General features: G+C 41.6%; 1 protein-coding gene across 1 annotated transcript in view; it reads right to left on the reverse strand.

The window, feature by feature from the left end:
* Positions 1 to 20,883, reverse strand: part of RANBP9 (RAN binding protein 9) — an 88,331-nt gene that overhangs the window by 27,474 nt on the left and 39,974 nt on the right. Inside the window, exons 3-5 of the mRNA XM_056132422.1 lie at positions 10,788 to 10,840; positions 9,417 to 9,584; positions 4,468 to 4,490 (exon numbers count right to left, since the gene is read on the reverse strand). Coding sequence (XP_055988397.1) covers positions 4,468 to 4,490; positions 9,417 to 9,584; positions 10,788 to 10,840 — 244 coding nt within the window. The remainder of the gene's footprint in view (positions 1 to 4,467; positions 4,491 to 9,416; positions 9,585 to 10,787; positions 10,841 to 20,883) is intronic.

The following is a 20,883-nucleotide window of genomic DNA, read 5'->3' on the forward strand; positions in this document are numbered from 1 at the left end:
TACAGAAATGTAAACTAATGAAGACTTGTAAGAAATGAGCAATGGGGCCAGAGAGAATATAATCCAGCAGGTAAGGTGCTTTCCTTGCGTATAGCTGATCTGGGTTCAATCCCCGGCATCCCATATGGTCGCTCAAGAACTGCTAGGAGTAATTCCTGAGTGGAGAGCCAGGAGTAACCCCTGAGCACCGCCGGGAGTGGAACCCCCCCCACCAAAAAAAATAAATAAGTGACTTTTTAAAAAAATGGACAAAAGCTATTAAAACTGACAAAGCAATCAATATCACTTTTCAGAATTGAACCAGATCCAATATATACAGAAAACAAAAATGCTGAGGTATGTCCTACCACATGATTGATAATGACACATTAAAAAAGAATGTCCTAAATGATATTATACACCACACTAATCAAAGCACAGACTACAATAATTAATACAACTACAATTAAAAAAAGCAAAAAGGAAATTTTGTTTATAGATAGATGTAGACAGATGTTTAATATATATTTTCCAAGTTGATTAGCTGCTTCTTGAGATGTGTTCTTGTTTTTTGAGAACACAACTCTTGATTTTCCTCCCATTTAAGCGATGTCTTAAATTTTCTTTTTAGATTCTTCTTCTCTTCCTGCAAACATGATAAGCCTCAAAGTTGAGAAGATGAGTTCAGTCCTCGGTTCCATTTCTCTTTCTCTTTTGTGTTGAATTCACCAGTCTTCCAACTTGAAACACCAAAATGCCAGTAACTCCCACATTTTAATCTCCAGCCCTGATCACCATTGTGAACTGAAGGTCTGTAGAGCTAACTTCATGCTTGAGAAGGCTGTTAAACCTATCCAGGACTAAACTTCTTTCTCTTAGTGCCATGTCACCCACGAAACATGCCTTTCCTTACGAGAAAATGGCATCTTAATTCTTTCGATTCCTAAGATCCTTGATGTCAGATCCACTTTCTCACACGTTCATACTAAATCCATTAAAAAGTTCTTGTGGTGTTCAAGTTGATTTTTTTTTAAACTCTTGTTTTTTCTTCACTGAGCTTTTATAGTGCATCTGTAAAATTACTTTTGTATTTTATATAACATAAAATTCTAAGAACATATATGTATCTTATAAGGAGACACACTTCCTCTGCCCCTCTCGGAGAGCCTGGCAAGCTACCGAGAGTATCTCGCCCGCACGGCAGAGCCTGGCAAGCTACCTGTGATGTGACGTATTCGATATGCCAAACACAGTAACAACAAAGTCTCATGATGGAGATGTTACTGGGCCCGCTCGAGCAAATCGATGAACAACGGGAGAACAGTGACAGTGACAAGGAGACACACAAACTTCCCATCACTGATTATTACATAATGCTTTTTTAGTGAGCGATTTTGATGTGCCGGCTCAAAACTTCCTTGGCTTAGCAAAGTTGTTTTTTAAGAAAACATTTTTATTTTAACTTTGATTTCTTCTGTATACTTTCCAGGATTTTCTGTAGGAATGGTAACAATCTGTAGATTTTGAGTGATTATTCTCTGCCATAAAGCATCCCATTAGCTTTCTCAAAACATAATCTGAGAATGAAATGCATCCTACAACCATGCATCTCACATCTTGCCAGGCACCTGTCACAATGCAGAGTCTCTGTCTAAACAGGTAGAAAAATTCACGAAAGAATAAACTCACTCAAAATTTGGAGGGTTTGTTTTTTCTGTGGTATCCGCTGAATAACTGAAACCCCTGAGACAACCATGAAGCCAATAAACTACTTCTAAACGATTGAGAAAGGGGCATCAAACTTGGATTATTCGCCAAAACCTCTGTTGAGTACCTTCTGGTGATATTAAGATGACAGCGCTTGGCGCGGCAGTAAACTGGGCAGGCACTTGTTCTGTACGGGGCTGATATGGGTTTGACCCCCGCCCCCAGCACCATGTATGACCCCCCCAACATGGAGCCTTGCGGGAAGTCATCCCTGAGCACCCCTGGGTGTGGCCCCAGCAAAACCCAAAATCGTAAAAAAGTGGAAGTACCAAAATTCATGCCATAGGATCAGAAACTCCTAAGAAACTGTCAGAGAAACAATGAAGAATTCTTGGGAAAAGTTCTTGGGGCTTACAAATGGCCTAAATGGTGGGAGCACCTGCCTGGTGAGAGTCTCAATACCACAAGACCTTCCTGGACTGTGGGGGAATGGTTCCTAGGAAAAACCTGTTTCGATCATGTGTAAAACTATATATATGTATCAAGCCTTTAAAAACTGGCTTAAGTGGAGGGATGGTATTTGATCATTATATAACTGAAACCCAAGCACAAAAATGCATAAGTCTGCAACTGTACCTCATGATGTCTCACTATTAAAAAAAAATTTTTAATAAATAAATAAATAAATAAAAACTAGCTTAAAGAGACCAGAGTGATAATTCAAATGGCTGGAGCACATGCCTTGCATGTGCTAGGAACTGATTCATTCCCTGGCACCGCCGAGCCCACCCTACCCCCCACCAGGGCCCTGGTGCACCCAAAGTAGTGCTGGCGTAACCCTGTGGGTCCCTGGCACCAGCAGGCTCAGCCCCATGTTTCCCACCACCAGCAGATTCAGCAACACTTCAGTCAACATCAAGCCGTCAGGCCCTCAAGGTCAGACCGAGTCCCCCAGTGGTCGCTCTGGACCTGATTCTAAGCCTCCCCTCCAACCACCCCCCCGGCCCCTCCTTCAATGTTGTACGAAAGCCTGGACTCTGAAGATGCAGCTTAGGCAATACATGAACCAACAGATACTGCCCACCTCATTTTCAGATACGAAACAAGTGACAGTGACTTAAGAAATCCGCTGGCATAATCTACGAGAGATCCTGCAGCAAGTGTAAACACCAATTCTAAGTGACGGAGCCAGGGAGACAGCTCCAAGGGGTGAAGCATGTGTTTCATGAGTAGGAGCCTGGGATACGATCCCTACTTCCACAGGTTCCCGTGGACACTGCCAGGAAAGTCCCACCCTCAAATCTAAAGGATAACAGACGTGTGGGCTGGAGCGACAGCACAGCGGGTGGGGCATTTGCCTTGCACTTGGCGGACCCAGGTTCGATTCCTCCACCCCTCTCGGAGAGCCCGGCAAGCTACTGAGAGTATCTCGCCCACACGGCAGAGCCTGGCGAGCTCTCTGTGGTGTATTCGATAGGTCAAACACAGTAACAAGTGTCACAATGGAGATGTTACTGGGCCCGCTCGAGCAAATCGATGAACAACGGGAGGACAGTGACAGTGATCACAGACATGTGGGTTACTCCCCGTTACTGATGCATACGATGCTGATTACACGTGGCAGTTTTAGATTCATCAGGAAGGCATCCAGACTCAAATCAGTTCTCTCTGCCTTCTCCAGACAGGTGGGTCCCCGTCACCACACAACTAAACTCCTGCAGCAGCCTCATCACAGGTTCAACCCAGCCACAGCGATCCTTTAAAAACAAAATAGCGGGCTGGAGCGATAGCACAGCGGGTAGGGCATTTGCCTTGCATGCAGCCGACCCGGGTTCAATTCTCAGGATCCCATATGGTCTCCTGAGCACTGCCAGGAGTAATTCCTGAGTGCAAAGACAGGAGTAACCCCTGTGCATCGCTGGGTATGACCCAAAAAGCAAAAATAATAATAATAATAATAATAATAATAATAATGATACTATAATAATAATAAAAATGGAATAGCATAAATAGCATAAAAATGTAAACTCAGCAGAGAGTTCGCATCCTGACAATGGTCCGCACAGGCTAAGTGCAGTATCCCCCTCCCCCGCTTCGGAATCTGACTCATTTCCTACTATTCTCTGCTTTTCTTGGGTCTATCACACTTCCTGAAACTCTTCAAGTCAGATCTGGTCTTACCTTAGTACCCCTCCCCTATTTCCTCTGCCTGAAACACTTCAAAAAAAAAAAAAAAACCCAGTCAGTAAATAAGTCATTAGTTCAAAAGCCTGCTCAAAGATAAGCAATGCACAATCCCTGTTCTGCATCAGGCATCTCCATCCCGGCCCTACTTTTCTTTAGAGTATTGAAACCCCCTGGGTTTGATCCCCAGCCCTGCATTAAGTCCCCCTCACTCCCAGCACTACCAGGAGTGATCCCCAACCCCCCAAATTAATAAGAATAAAAGTACTTAAAACCTTTTAAAATGTTAGCATTAGCTTATTCTTAACGAACTGTTTATTCTCTAAGTGGCCCAAAGCAAATACTCCAAGGGGGCAGACTTTTATTTCCTCGGGTTGCATTCCGAGCACAGAACTTGTCACACAGTGGCCCACGATACGGAGCGACAAAAGTCACGATATGGAATTATACTGAAAATGTCCGATGACACCAAACGCAAAAGTTTCAAATAAATGAAACTGCAAGGTGTACTTTCAGTAGTTTTGAGTTACGGTTGAGCTACGACAAAATTCCCGTGAAAATAGCATGAAATTGTTTTTAAAAGAAATCACATCTTACCGGTAGATCCGTGAAAGCAATACCTGTGGGGGAAGAAAAAAAGAAAAGCATCAAAAGCTGTTCTTTTAAAGGCAAACTATGATAACAAGATAAATTTCTAACTAAGAGGAACAGGCATATAAGGGAAAAAATTAAAATGTAGGTATCAAACATGTCAAGGGCGATTTCCCTTCATTAAAACTAATCATGACCTGATAAATTTGTCCCCTCTCAAAATCATGAGGAGGCAAAGGGGAGATGTTTGCTGTTGGAATATTAGACGTGTGAAACCCTACAGCTGACAGTACTGCAAATCACTGTACCTACCTAAAGTTAAAATAAAAAAATTTTTTATATCATTAACTTTGTGGGCTGAGAGATAGTACAGCAGGTAGTGTGTTTGACTTGCACACAGCTGACCTGGGTTTGATTTCTCTGTCCCTCTCGGAGAGCCCAGCAAGCTACTGAGAGTATCCCACCCACAGGGCAGAGCCTGGCAAGCTCCCCATGGCATATTCTATCTGCCAAAAACAGTAACAATTCTCACAATGGAGACAGTTACTGGTGCCCATTCGAGCAAATTGATGAACAATGGGAGGTCAGTGCTATGGTACATTAGCTTTGTACGAAATATGTCAATTATATTTCTGGGGACACTCTAGAGTCTCTGGGACTTTTAAAAAGAATTTTATAGGTATTTAAGTTTTAGGAACCACATAAGAAAATTGGACTACAAAATAGCCATCTCTGACTCTTGACGAACACCCAACTTGCTTTTTCCAGTCGTGCCTTCCTTTACTTTTTAAATTTAGTTTTTAAATTATTTGGGTGGGAGGAGGAAAGACTATTACAAAGAAAGAAAGAAAGAAAGAAAGAAAGAAAGAAAGAAAGAAAGAAAGAAACCAGAAAAGCACTTGTTCTTTAAAAAAAATTTTAAATTTTAATTTCTCATTAAAGAACATTCTTAAAACAACTGGACTGTGGGGGAAACTCATGCTTCCTTAAAGAAATATATAGTGAAGAATCTCTCATGAACGTCCGGATGGTGATTTCAACATAGTCATGTTCTACCTGATCCGTGGCAGTTATCAGTGGAGTAACTATACTAGCATCCCAAAGTGACAACTTAACCTTGCTTCATTCAAATACGTGAACAAATCAGTTACCAGAAAATAAGATCCTAGATAAGCCAAATATTGCTGTAGGACCTCATTCTTGTTTAAAGACAGAGCTCAGTAACAGGAGAGAAACAGCACTGGGGAGCCTGTCAACCTCACTTCTTTTCACCCAAATACGTATTAAACACACAAACACAGTAGAGCTGCTGTCTCAGCAGAACTGACTGCCATCTAAATATGCGGGGGACTTTTCCTTGGATGATCTGTAAGAGGCAGCTGCATGCGAGAACGGGACAGCTTTAAGACGGTGCTATGCCATGAGAAAACCCAACTATGGGAAGGAGCCAGCGAGGAGCTACAGAGCCTGGTCCCCCGAGCACCACAAGGTGCACCACAGAGGCCCCAGGGGCAATGGACCTGGGGGACGACTGGCAACACAGGGCAGGAGCAAAATCCACATTCTCAGGCTTCCCCACATGGTATCCTGGAGCCAGTATGTGAGACAGAATGGCCAGGAGGGACCCCCTCCCTTCCAAAGCCTAATAAAAGGGGGGGGGGGGGGAAGAACCTGACTCAAAGTTGTTACTATGTATTCTTAAATAAACTCTAAAACTAGTGCTTTATATATAAGTCCTAACTCTCTTTTAGGACTTAAAAAGCTTGTAAATTTGTGTTGGCTTGTCAAGAAAAAAAGCAAAACCTGGGGTCTGGGGATGTGGCTCAAGAGTAGAGCATATGCCAGGCATGTCGAGGAGTTCAGAGTCAATCCCCAGCACACGTGCACACAGACAGACAAACAGGCAGGCAGGCAGGCAGACAGACAGACAGACAGACAGACAGACAGACACACACACACACACACACACACACACACGAGGGAAAGAAAAAGGAGGACAGCAGAGCAAATCTGGAGTCTCCTCCCACCATACCCAAATATTCCGAATATCGGGCTTCTCTAATAAACAGAAAAGTAACTGGGTCAAATACACAACTTAAGTGAAATAAAATTTTCAAATAAAAAGAGGAAAACGTGAAACTGAAGCTTTACAACTTTAGTGGGGGAAAAAATGTCTTAAATAAAAAAATGACACAAAAACCAAACTTTAGTCAAATCTTCCCACAGTTACCCTCTGACCATTTTTCATGAAACAGCAGCCTGGTCAATTCCTTTCCTTAAAGAAATCTACGCCTAACAACATTGGAGTCTGCGGCTTGTTCAAGCCCAGGTTCTCCTGAATATGCACTCTCCTCTTTCCTCTCACAACTAGGGTTCTGTCAATAGAAACTATCTTGTTTCACTAAAGATTACTTGAATTTGCATTGTTTTGGCAAAAATTCCTTTTTTAATCAGTAACTGCTGAAATCTTTTACCAAAAACTTGAAAGATACCCACGTTAACAAGATGGCATAACTAAATTTTACCAAGGATTTTTAAATATTCTCATCGCATGTTTTGTCAAGAGGCGTTTGAAAATGTAACCTACAGACTTCAGAGCATGCTTTACATGCTAGAGGCCTGGGTTTGATCTCTGTCTGGAACTGCACGCTCGTAGGAGCAAGGCCCAGTTGTAGCCCAAAAACTAAATGGTATTTAACGTGTTCGTTAAATTTGCTATCTTTGGGCTTGTTAGCCCAAATTCAAGGAGTGGAGATGTGGTTCAACAGTAAAGCACATGATTTGCCTGTCTGACCTAGGTTCAATCCCAACAACCCTCCTCCCCTCCACCCCCTGAACACACACACACACACACACACACACACTCTAAATAAAAATATAAATACTAGTTTTTAAACTTCAAATTAACTTAGACACTGAAATATTTCTTGTTTAGTAATAAAATATCTATTTATGAAAAATCTGAATGGGGCCGGGGGGTGGGGTGGAATGGGGATGGTTTCAAAATTCCTACACAAAGAAAACCTGAATTACACCTCCAACTTCTCAATTTAAGTGATGAGTAAGGAACTATTTTGAAAACCTTCATGAGACAGAAACTAAAGCTGCATGTCATCTTCAGGGTAGAAGGTGTCCATCTTGGGAAACACCAGGAAATAATAACTGAATGTTTTATGTCCTTGATGCTAGAATCTAGGCCAGTGGTATGCACATTTCTCCTGTAAATGTTTTCTGCTCTCTAGACCATACGGTTTCTGGTGGAGCTATTGCATGAGGCAAGACATCACTGAATAGGTGCGTCTGCGATACAGACAGTTCGTGGGCCTCACCAGGTGGCCCCACTTCCACAGGAATCATCTCTCCTCACTGCATCTTTACCTCCAAGCAAGTCTGGCACATGACAAAATGAGAAAACTGAAGTAGAAAAAAAAATCAAGTAATATGTTTTGCTATAAATTCACTATATATGAACACATATGTAGTGAAGATTACAACAATTTCCTTCATTTAGAAAAATTACATGTAAAAGTTTAATAGGAAAAATACGTGTGTATCACACAAGATCTTCCCAAATAAAATCTCTTCTCAGAATTAAACATTTTTAAAATAAGATTCATTCTGGTTTCAATTTTTTTCTCTTTGGCATGTCTGAATCAAAGGTCACATCTATAGGAATTTTTTTTTGGTTTCTAATTTAAGATTTTAAATAATCTTAACAGGTCAACTAAAACGATTTCAGTTTAAATGAGAAGAGCAACAACAGACAAATTCAAGGGACTATATTCTTTTGGAAACGAGATGGGTTTAAAAATCAAATGACAGCTAAGTCTGTAATTTCAGTAACATTCTTACTCTAATCAGATTTTAAGGATGCTTTGCACTTGAGACAAGCTTCATGTCAAGTAACACAGGACTTCAAAATCAACAATAATCAGAAGGAAAAGTCTTAATCTGAATACAAACGTGACAAAAATTTTATTGGGGACATGTGTGGAGACACTAAAAAACTAACAATAGGGCCCAAAATTTAGAATGGTTTAAGAATTTTCTGTGAAATGACAGCAAGAAGAGCATTTATGCAGTTTGCTTTCTGAAATTATTATTACAGATTAAGTAATGTGTTTGCACTGGTGCTGACATTTGTGATTTGGTGCTCAGTTACCTCACCTCACCTATGCAGTCTGATTCTTGAAGCTTTAAAAGCAAACAAGTATCTGTCTCTTACGCTTACTTAAGCTCTACTTTTACTTCACCAGATATAAATGACTACCATGGACGTTCAAACAGTAAACATATTTTCATTTTAAAGTTCTAAGAAAGGGGAATACAGAGATCATACAAAATTGAATACTTGAAGTGCTACCAGTGCATAAAAATGTTCATTTTCTGTAAGTTTTACAAAGAACAGATCTCTTCACGTTCCCTTTGATCTATGTCTTGGCCACCTATCTTTTATTCTTCGAAAAAGGTTACCATCATTTGATTATTTTAATCCAGCTCCCTTTCACACAGCCTACTCATCGTCACCCCTCTTTGTTCTTTCATGTGAACGCCCTTCTTTGGTAGTAGTAAACTTTTCCTCCTGTTGTTGCAACCCTGACCCTATACTAAAAACTGACAACCCCTTTTTTCTTGGCACTTAGTCAATGAGCTGGATCTTAACTGTGAAGGGTTTTATTTTTTAAAAAAATAAAAGAAGATGAAAGCTCTTAGTATGTCTATGTCTAAATAAGTATCAGCATGGGAATAATTTCTGTTATTCCTATACCTGTGATACAAAGTAGCCTTCACAGAATACAATTTTCACCATTTCCTCAACTTTCACCTGGAAAGAACAAGAAACCATTTCCAGAGGCATCTATCTATAAAGAATCACAAAAAAAATATGACTACCACGCTGTAACGGTAATAATGACAAAACTTGGTTAGTTTCATGCAGCACATTATCTTAGTACCTAAACTATGTCCATTCTTGGTGTAGAAGCAGGTATTGTTGATTAGGTTAACACAACAGCCAATGACATCACCAGTTGTAAAAGTTGGTCCATATGGTTGTCCCGTTCCAGAAGAACAAAATGAATGTCCATCATCCCCATGGTAACCATATGAATGTTTATCCCAGCCTAAAGAGAAAGTTCCAGTATATTTACAAAGAAAAGTAAGGTTCTCCGTACTAGTACATCAATGACAATAAAATCCAGAACGGCGTGACAAAGAGTGCAAAAGCAAAACTTCCAAATTCATATTCACAATTCTCAACAATTACACAACAGTTTTTTCTCTATTAAAACACTGTAACATTAAGCAAAATAAAATCACTATATGAAACACTAAAAATATGTATTGAACAGAGGGCTCCTAAGAGAAGAAAAACAGAAGGGCCTATTTTTCATGAATAATTCATCTGCTAATACATCAAGGGAATTTTGGCTCTTAGCTTGGTCTAAAAACATACTCCCACTTTTTCAATTTAATATGAAGTGGATTATGCTCTAATTCAATCACAGAAAGTTTTAAAGGCTGTGATCTAAATACAAAGTCGAACACTTGATTTTTCCGTAACAGCAGACTTGCACAATTACTTGTTCTATTTATGAACATGTGCGTTTTCTATTGTTTCTAAGAAAAAAAAATTTGAATAAAAACCTCCTTTAAGTCCTTCTACATGCATAATTTTAACTAAAATGGTACACAGAAAGTCTGACCAAGTTAACACAACTGATTTCAAGTAGGTGCCCTGGCTCAGCATGGTTTTTCTGCTGATACTTTTCTGCTACTTTTACATCTCATATAGAAAAATTTTATATTGGCAATTTTGCCTTCTATTTCTATTCTCTCTCCTCCACCTTCAATAAGTATTTAACATTAAGAAACTAAATATCAGAGGACAAAATACAAGAATCACGTCTTTCTGATTAACTGATGGTTTGGGGAAACAGTTCTGTTATCTCAATTAACACCTTCCTTAGTTCATTTTTAGTACCAGCCTACATTCCCAAAATATTAAACAACTGAAAATGGGTTGAAAGAGCTGTGTGGGTAGCAAACAGAATCGGCCATCTATTTCTAAGTATTTAATGTACCTGACATAACTATGTACTCAAAGTTAAAAAACGCCAAAAAAAGAAACCAAACAAAAGCAACAAAGAATTCAGGGTCCATACTCTATTTTGCCAAGCAGCATCATTCTAAGTTATTAAAATAAATTAGCATCCACTTTGAATTTATGCGTGATTAAAAAAAACAGAAAATTAATCCATTTAACAATTTATAGTTATTACCTGAAATTTTTAATCAAAAAGAATATACTTCAATTACAAGTGTACCTGGTAGTCTATTCATGTTCACACCTTGGGCAGAGAGACCAATTCCCATGTAACTGTTAGGAAAAAAAGAAATAAATAAGCTGTCATATAGTAATACATGATAAATCAAACATTTTCAGAACCCAGTCTATGTTAAAAGGCTTAGAGTAGCGATAAGTTATTTTCATAACTTTTAATTAAATAGTTAAGAGGCAAATTAAGCACAGATAAAACCCAGATCCACAGTAAATTCCTAACCATTCATAAACACACACCCCAAGTATTAGTAATAATTATATACACTACTGGCTACTGTAAAAAATATTTCCAACTTATCCACACCTCTTAAGTGTGGATAAGTTGTAAATATTGTTTAGGACTGTTAAATATTGTTTAGGATTAAGACTTCTCATGAAAAGTATAGAGGATTATGCAGAATCAAAAGGAAATGTAAAATATGAAACAAATGAGTTTCCAGAGGAACAACAGTAAAAGCCCAGCATTCTCTCTCTCTCTCTCTCTCAGACACACACACACACACACACACACACACACACACACACACATACACATTCTCTCTGGGATATTTAAGAGAAAATATAAAAATTCTGGAAAATTTTTTGGATAATTTTTAATGCATTATTCATAACAAGCCATACAAAATAAATTATTTAGGACCTGCTTTTGGGGCGGGCTTGGGTGGTGATGGGAAAATTCGGAATAATGGTAGTGGGAAGGTGTTATGGTTGTGGGATTGGTGTTGGAATATTGAATGTAATAAATTATCATGAACAACTTTATAAAAATAAAATTGGGAAGAGAAAAGAAAAGAAAATATAAAAATTCTTCTTAAGCATTCCGAAATAACAGACTTAAACATGTGTTCCATCTGGAATTTTACACAGTGATTTTCTATCAGCATTTGTATTAATGGTTAAAAATAACCCAAACATGAATTTCTATTACTTTATGAAAAAGAAAAAAAATAATCACCAAAGAAACTCCAGAGAAATAGGAATTAAGTATATGCGTCATTTTAAAAAACCGATAAAATAAATTAGTAGTAAAACTTCATTAAAAAGTTAAATATAGAAGGAAAAGTAAGAACAATCTACTTTCAAGAATAAATGCCAAAAAAAAAATTAAATGAAAAAGCAAACAGAAAAGTTAGTTTGGTGGTAAACTATGTATGACTGAGCTCCATTTAAGATGACCCTTGAGGGAGAGGAAGGTGGGGGCCAGTAGCCGAGTGGGCAGGTGCTGGGCATGAGCCTGGTCCTGGGTTCAGTGCCCCGCATGGCCATGTGGCCCGCCTCTCCAGCAAGGTCGCCTGAAGCGGTCCCTACAGCAGCAAAGAAAATAGTAGGACACACTTTCTCCTGTTTGTTTTGCGGGGGGACCACACTCGCTATGCTGAGGGTTGGAGGGTGCCTTAGGAAGACACGGGGAGTATCAGGGATTGAACCTTCACTCAGGCACGCGACGTACCAGCTGTACTATCTCTGCTCTGACATCCTTTTTCCAACTCCCATACAGCAAGGAAAATAATTAACACACTGACATCAAAGTCAGAAACGACTGTTCGCTTTATTTTAGACGTTTTAGATAATTCATTAAAATAAGTAAACCAAATCACTGGAATAAACATCAGGGGATAGAAAATTAACTTTCTTGGGGCTGGAGCGATAGTATAGCAGGCACACTGCCGACCCGGGTTCAATTCCCAGCATCCCATATGGTCCCTGAACACTGCCAGGAGTAATTCCTGAGTGCAGAGCCAGGAGGAACCCCTGAGCATCTCTGGGTGACCCAAAAATAAACAAAAAAATAAAGGCCCTCCCGTTGATCATCGATTTGCTCGAGCGGGCCCAGTAACGTCTCCACTGGAGACTTTGTTGTTACTGTGTCTGGCATATCGAATACGTCACGGGGAGCTTGCCAGGCCCTGCCATGCGGGCGAGATACTCTCGGAGCTTGCCGGGCTCTCCGAGAGGGGCGGAGGAATCAAACTTGGGTCGGCCATGTTGGCTGCGTGCAAGGCAAACGCCCTACCGCTGTGCTATCACTCCAGCCCAAAAGCCAAAAAAAAAAAAAAAAAAAAAAAAAAGAAAGAAAGAAAGAAAATTAACTTTCTTTGTAGCTGATATGACTTACAGGCATAGAAAAACTACAGAATTTACAAGTATTTCTAAATTAATTAGGTATTTTGCCAAAGTGACTGGAAGAAAGCATTTTGATTTCTCTTCCAGTAACAGCAACTAAGAAACGGAAGTGTGTGAGTGGCCAGGACACGATCACTCAGAGTGCATAGCACGAGAGTGAAGACCCCTGGTAAAGCTGAAGACCCATCTATCAACGACCATCAACAAAATGAGATTCTGGGAAACGTGACAGCAGAAAAAGGGCACTCTTTCTAAAATTATTATGCAACAAGACAGATTTCCAAGTGATTATTAAAAATGGAACAAACTGATGTTTTGTTTTTGCCTGGGGGTTGCATCCAAGCGGGGCTCAGGGCCTGCCCCTGGCTCTGCGCTCAGAGATCACTCCCAACAGATCCAGGGGGCCCCCGTGAAGTGCCAGGGATTGAACCCGGGCCAGCTGCACGCAAGGCAAGAGCCTGACCCATGCTGTATCCTCTTCTCTGGCCTCAGAAACAAAATGATTTCTTTTTTCAGTTTTCTCCTTTTTGGGTCACACCCGGCGAGGCACAGGGGTTACTCCTGGCTCTGCACTCAGGAATTACTCTTGGTGGTGCTCAGGGGACCATGTGGGATGCTGGGAATCGAACCTGGGTCAGTTGCATGCGAGGCAAAAACGCCCTACCTGCTATGCTATCGCTCCAGCCCCTCAAGACGATTTAATTCACATTTGAAGTGAAGAGATTTTGATCAAAACAAAAATTTCAGAAGACATATGGCTTAGTGTCTTTCCTTCCCGACAGTAAACCTACAAATGCACAAGAGCTATCTCGTGGGGAGGACCACAGTGGAGAGCCACAGCCCTGACAGAAGACAAGAAAACAACACTGACAGCAGATGTGTATTCTGATTGGGCTCCCACTGCTCCAAATGCCAAATATGTGCAGAGTGAAAAAGAAAACGGGCCTGCTTGGGTGTGTGAGTCCAAGGGGTGGTAGTACATGCTTTGCATGCGGGAGCCCCTGTCCAATTCCTGTCACCACCTGGTCCCCCAGCACTGTGCTGGAAACCTCCAAAGATGGAGCTTGGAGCAGGCCCCAGTACCACTGGAGTGAGCCCTCCAAACCAAATATACAGAACAAAAAGAAAGGGGGAAGGGGGGGAAGAGGGGAGGATGGGGGGGGCAGGAAGTGTTGCTTAGTAGCAGGGCTTACAGATGAAGCCCTAAAACAAAACACCCCCCCCCCGCAACTTCTCATTCCTCACCCACACCTTCCCAGTCCTGTTATATACAAATAAAGAAAATTCTTACCAAGAAGAAACAGACAATGACTAAGGCACAAAATTATCTCAAACCAGTAACACAGACCTTTGCTCTTAAGTCCGTGTTCTTTCTTGAAAGCCTCCCTTCCCCCCCATCACGACCTGAGAAGTCTACGTTCTGCGTTCTCTCTAGAACACGTCTCCCTCTCTTTCTCTCCCCTCAAGTTTAAGTAAATTCTGTTCAATAAAAACCGCTCTTGCTTCACTTAAAAAAAAAAAAAAGGTGATACCAACTTGAGAACTAGACGCTAATTATAGGCTATACAGATCCGCACAGTCAGGGAGCAGTGTAGATGTTTCCCCTGTGACTATCTTAAACTAAGAAACTTCTGCACCTCAAAAGAAACAATGACCAAAACACAAAGACAGTCTACAGAATGGGAAAGGATATTCGTCCAATACACATCCGACAAGGGGTTGATATCAAGGATATACAAAGTGCTGGTTGAAATCCACAAGAAGAAAACATCCAACCCCATAATGGGGCAACGAAATGAACAGAAACTTTCTCAAAGAAGAAATCCGAATGGCAAAAAGGCACATGAGAAAATGCTCTACATCATTAATCATCGGGGAGATGCAGATCAAAACAACAATGAGATATCATCTCACACCATAGAGACTGGCCCACATCCAAAAGAACAAAAGTGCTGGTGTGGATGTGGCGAGAAAGGGACCCTCCTCCACTACTGGTAGGAATGCCGACTGCTTCAACCCTTTTGGAAAAAAGTATGGATGATTCTCAAAAAATTAGAAATTGAGCTCCCATTTGACCCAGCAATACCATTCCTGGGAATATATCCCAGAGAGGCAAAAAAGTATAGTCGAAGTGACATCTGCACTTGTATGTTCACTGCAGCACTGTTTACAACAGCCAGAATCTGGAAAAAACCTGAGTGCCTGAGAACAGATGAATGGTTAAAGAAACTTTGGTACATCTACACAATGGAGTACTATGCAACTGTTAGAAAAGATGAAGTCGCGAAATTTACATACAAGTGGTACTACATGGAAAGTATCATGCTAAGCGAAATGAGTCAGAAAGAAAGGGACAGACATAGAAAGATTGCATTCATCTGGCAAACATAAAGTAACAAAATAGGAGATTAACACCTAAGAATAGCCGAGATAAGTACCAGGAAGTTCACTCCATAGCTTGGAGGCCAGCCGCACATGCTAGGGGAAAAACAGCTCAGACAGAGAAGGGAGCATCAAGTAAAGGGTGTTGGGAGGATCCTCCCAGGATGGGAGAAGCATGCTGAAAGTAGACTATAGACCGAACATGATTGCCACTCAACGCCTCTTTTGCAAGCCACAGCACCCCAAAGGAGAGAGAGAACAAAAGGGAGCGCCCTGGCACAGAGGCAGAGTGGGATGGGAGGATGGGAGGAGGGAGGGATACTGGGATCAGTGACGGTGGAAAATGGGCACTGGTGGCGGGATGGGTAATTGATCATTGTATAATGAAACCCAAGCACAAAAACTTGTGAGTCTACAACTGAACCTCACGGTGTTTCACTAATTAAAAAAAAAAAAAGTTTGCCCTGTAAGGCCTGAACATGTACCCCAGGAGGAACCTTAACCAACTTTTAAAGCCAAAGGCTGGAACGGGTTTTCCCTTCCAAAAGGAGGCTAAGAATATACTGTTACCACCAAGCGGCCTAGGGAGGGGAGGGGAGGGGAGGGGAGAATCGCGAGCTTTAGGCCGGCCTGCCCCAGTCAGGGGAACCAGCGAGGCACTGCACTTACAACACCCCCATCATCGCTTTGAAGAAAGAACCTGGAAAACCCAACTACAGACAAAAACTACTAGCTATCGTTGGGCCAACAGGTGTCAGGACAAACGTACAAACTACAAGACGAAACAAGTACAGAAAAACAGACGAACAAGATGAAGAAAGCGTTTAAACTTCTAATTAAAATGAGACTGTTCCAATAAGACTGTTCCATGCAGATAATGATCTTCAATGAAATACGCAACAGAAACACAAATTCATTCTCTGTAACATGACTCAAAAGACCGCATTATAAAAACATTTACATACATTTGGGTTATGTGAAAGAACTGATGATTCACCATTAACACACACACACACACACACACACACACACACACACACCCCTCCCAGTGGAGCACCAATATTCACTTGGTGATGATTGAGCTAATCATTATCCACTACAGGAAAATATACTGCTGCATTGGAAGTCTGCACTCCACGCTGAGGGAGATAAAAATAAACCTGGACATGGGCACCTTTTAAAATATAAACAACAGACACAATCTTAAAAGCTTCCGTAGCGAAAAGGCATCTCACCTCCAAAGGGATAACTGGACTGACAGCCAACTTTCCCTATAACAGCTGACGGCAGTAAACAATGGCACAGCACATCTGAAGGGCTGAAAGGACATTCCAGCTCAAAGGGTTTCTCAAAGTGGGTCACGCTACTCCCTCCTTGTGAGGATACTGGAATCCAGGGTGGGGGTAGTAGCTTTGTTTATAATCGAGGGATGCTTTATTCACTTTAAAAAAAAAAAAGGCAATTTCCTAATGGTGGTGGGAAGGTGGTGGGATTGGTGCTGGAAAATTGTAATAAATTATTGTGGACGGCTTTACAGAAATTAAATTAAAAAAAAAAAAACCATGAAAGGTAATTTCCAAGGGGACCGGAGTTGGTGTAGTTTTTTTTCCCTGAAAAGAGGGTAACAGTCCAAATAAGTGGGGGAACTTCTGATCGAGGACTCAGTTCCCTGGTAAAGCAGGTATCATTCAGAAGAAGAACAAAACAAGAATTTAAGATGGTCAACTCACAAGCTAACATTTACTCCCCACAATACACCCTCATAAAAGGACTATCTGCGTGCTGTGGGGAGGGATCAGGCGGGCAGTGCGAGGCACCCTCCCGGTCTCCTGCATCTGGGGCTGCGGTGCTTGGGAGGCCTCACAGTTCAGTGGTGGTTGTCTCTCGCACACAGGCTCGCTGAGGGGTTGCACTTCTCTCATTGTCGTGTTCCAGCACATTCTGGGGAGTCACTGGCATGCTCACACTCACCCTGCTCCGTGAGGGGGCAGCTTCAGGGACCCGAGCAGAATCCAGGGGCAGGCTGAGCGTCTGGCGGGACCAAGGCTGATGAGGCCCGTGGCCTCACCCTGGTGGGTGTACCTGCTAGGGCGCCAGGTACAAGGTTTAATGGAGGAATTTGCCCTCTGTCTGACAGGCTTTTGTCTACAGACTTTGTAACTCTGATTTCATTTCCACCCTCCCTTTGCTACTACCACATATCTGCCTGCTGTGGACAGCTTTACAGAAATTAAATTAAAAAAAAAAAGTAATTTCCAAGGGGACCTGAGTTGGTAGAGTTTTTTTCCAGGGGTAGGTACTCCTTGGTCCCAGTGCTCACACACCTGATCATCATCCCAAGGGATTCTAAGAGCATCTGTGTAGACTGCACCTAGCCATGCGAGGCGGTACCACACACGGAAGTTCTGGTTTCGGGACCCAGCAGGCACCAAGCCCCTGCCGCAGGAGCAATCAATCCCCGCAGCGTTTCACCATCAGGGAACTCGTGACCTATCTTTAAATGTGAGAGGGAGTTTAAAGTCTATTCCTTCTTTCCACGTACACATCAGAATGTTCTCTGTCCAAGGGGCCTTTCTGAAACTTTTTAATTGCTTGACTCCTTCATGAACTATTAATTACTGCAGAAGGCATAACTTTTTCTTTCTTAGATAATTTTAATCAAGAAACAGGAAAAAGGAGAAACAGAAGCAAAGAAAACATGCTCCAAGAGAAAGTGCAGGCTTCTCCAGCAGGGAGAGACCCATTCACGGAATTTCACACTTCAAGTTGGACACAAGCAATCCCCAAACCGTGAGCCGAGAACTGAGGGGTGAGGGCACCCAGAAAGGGCCTGCACTTTTGGGTCTTTCCTAATCCATTCCACGGGCTCCCCTCCTAACAGTTTGAGGGCCACGCCTGTGCGCGAGCCTCACTCCTGGGGCCCCAGGGACCATGTGATGCTGGGGATCAAACCCCGCATGGAAAGCAAGCACCTTACCAGCTGCGTTACCTCTCAAGCTCAGTGGGCTTACTTCTCGATCATTATGCCAGTACGTTACTATCTTGTTTTACTCGACTAAGAAAAGATAAAATCCCTCCCCCCCCCTTCCTTCTTTCTGCTGTTGCAGTGAGCAATAGATCACACACCTTGTTGCAGCACCAGGGGTCACAAGCGCCATTACCACTGGGTCTTCTTCCCTAGGTAGAGAAGGAGGTGCTGGGGACAGAACTCTCACATCTGCCAAACAAGTTCTCCACTATTCAGCCATATCCTCGGGTCCTTGATTAACTCAGCTATTTGGAAAATCTTGAGATCGGATTATGTAAGCACAATTGCATAAGTTCAGTTTCAAAACTGCTTTGGATATTTCTGATTTTGGTGCTCCTGAGGATGGAACACTGAAGGTTTCACAGATGAAAGACAAGCCACACCCCCAGCCTCGAATGCTCACTTTATTTGTCTCCCATTGCTCTTTCATTTTCACTTGTCTTCTTGCTAAAACCTATCTTCATGTTTTTATTTCTCCATTTTTTTTAATAGGACCCACTACCTGTGGGGTTTGTCTGGCCGCCACGCCAGGCGCTGACAGCCATGAGGGTTGCACCCAGCAGTACTTGGGGTCCCAACGCGGAGGGTGGTGTGTGAGCACAATGACCAAATGCGTGTGCCATTCCTACTCATCACAACAGCAGCAAAGGGGGAAGAAAATCAATGAACTTCACCAAAATGAAAAACTGCCACTCAAACCACTGCAGATAACCCAATTATTATTCGAATGAATAAAAGATCTAAATAGACTCTTTACCAAATAACATACTGCAAATAAGCAAGAAGCGCATAATCTACTACACAAATTAGCCATTAGGGAGCTGCAGACTAAAACCACACTGAGATGCCACCCGTCAGCCAGCTGAATGATTAACACTTAAGGGGCTGACAACACCAGGGTAGCCAAGAACGTCCACAACGACAACTTTCAGGTACTGCTGGTACAAACTACAACTTCCTTAAAATGGTGGCTGGCATTTTCTCTTAAGACTGAACATGTATGGGTTCCAAAACCCAGCAATTTCACTCACAGGAGAAATAAATGTATCTGCCTAAATAAAAACCTGTGAAACACCTTCTAGTTTCATTCTTCATAAGGGGAGAAAATGTGAATCAACCTAACCACATATTAAGTGAACGAATACACAATCTGTGGTATGTCCTACTTAGTAATAAGAAGGAAAAGGGATTCCTGAAACACACAACATGCACTATCTCAAAAGCATCTACATGGGATATCAAACCAAACTTATGCCATCCTGGAAGAGGTAAAATTAATCTGTGCTAGAGATAAAAGGACAGCAGTAGTCACCTCGAAACAGGACCAGAATGGAACTATGGAGGGACATTTTTGAGGTTGATGGCATTAATCTATATCCGAGCTTAAACTGTGACCCCATACAGTAAACTGACGGGGGTGGGGGGGGGGAAACATGTCATTTTAGAATAACTGATTATTATTTGAAACACACTGTAGCACTGTCCTCCTGTTATTCACCGATTTGTTCGAACAGGCACCAGTAACGTCTCCATTGTGAGACTTGTTACTGTGTTTGGCATATCAAATACGTCACGGGTAGCTTGCCAGGCTTTGCTGTGCAGGCGAGATACTCTCGGTAGCTTGCCGGGCTCTCCGAGAGGGGCGGAGGAATCGAACTCAGGTCGGCCATGTTGGCTGTGTGCAAGGCAAACGCCCTACCCGCTGTGCTATCACTCCAGCCCATTTGAAATGAATTTGACTATTAATTATCATTTGCATACTTTGAATAATTTGTATTTGTATATTGTACATTTTGTGTAAGTTATAAGGTTAAATGATTACATAATAAAATTATTGCAATTTACTTTCAGTAAACGATTTGCTTACCTACTTTATATACTTATATATACATCACATAAAAATTTCTCAGGCATCAAGGGATTGCAAGAGAAAAAAGTTTAAGCAGCCCTGCTCTATTATGATTAGCCTGTATTTTAATATACACATCTGCGAAACTCACATTTCATGTAATGCCTAGTATCAAAAACCCAAACAACAAAATCATCGTACTTCACACTGTTAAATTTTGTTGTTTTTTGCTTTTTTTGGGTGACAGCCGGTGATGCACAGGGCTTACTCCTGGCTCATGCACTCAAAAATTACTCCTAGTGGTGCTCAGGGGACCATATGAGATGCTGGGAATCGAACCCAGGTTGACCGCGTGCAAGGCAAATGCCTTACCCACTGTGCTATCTCTCCAGCCCCCACACTGTTAAGTTTTAAATAAAAAAAGAGCAGTGAGCAAACAGTAAATTCAAATTAATACACATGATTATGAGCGAAGTTTACTGATTCTAAACTGTACCAAATGATGAGCACCAAACGAAGATGAATCAATATACTTAGATATGGAAAAAAGAACGGAGTCAGTCAACCCTGCCAGACCATGACAGCGGAGTTCCTTAAAACCATGATACACAAAAACATGCAAAATTTTCAGCACGTATAAGAAAAGACAGACTCCAATGACATGGTAAAAAATAATAAAGACCTTCACCAGGGACA

This window comes from Sorex fumeus, unplaced genomic scaffold (assembly GCF_029834395.1).
Source record: "Sorex fumeus unplaced genomic scaffold, SorFum_2.1 ptg000094l, whole genome shotgun sequence".
NCBI classification, from domain to species: domain Eukaryota; kingdom Metazoa; phylum Chordata; class Mammalia; order Eulipotyphla; family Soricidae; genus Sorex; species Sorex fumeus.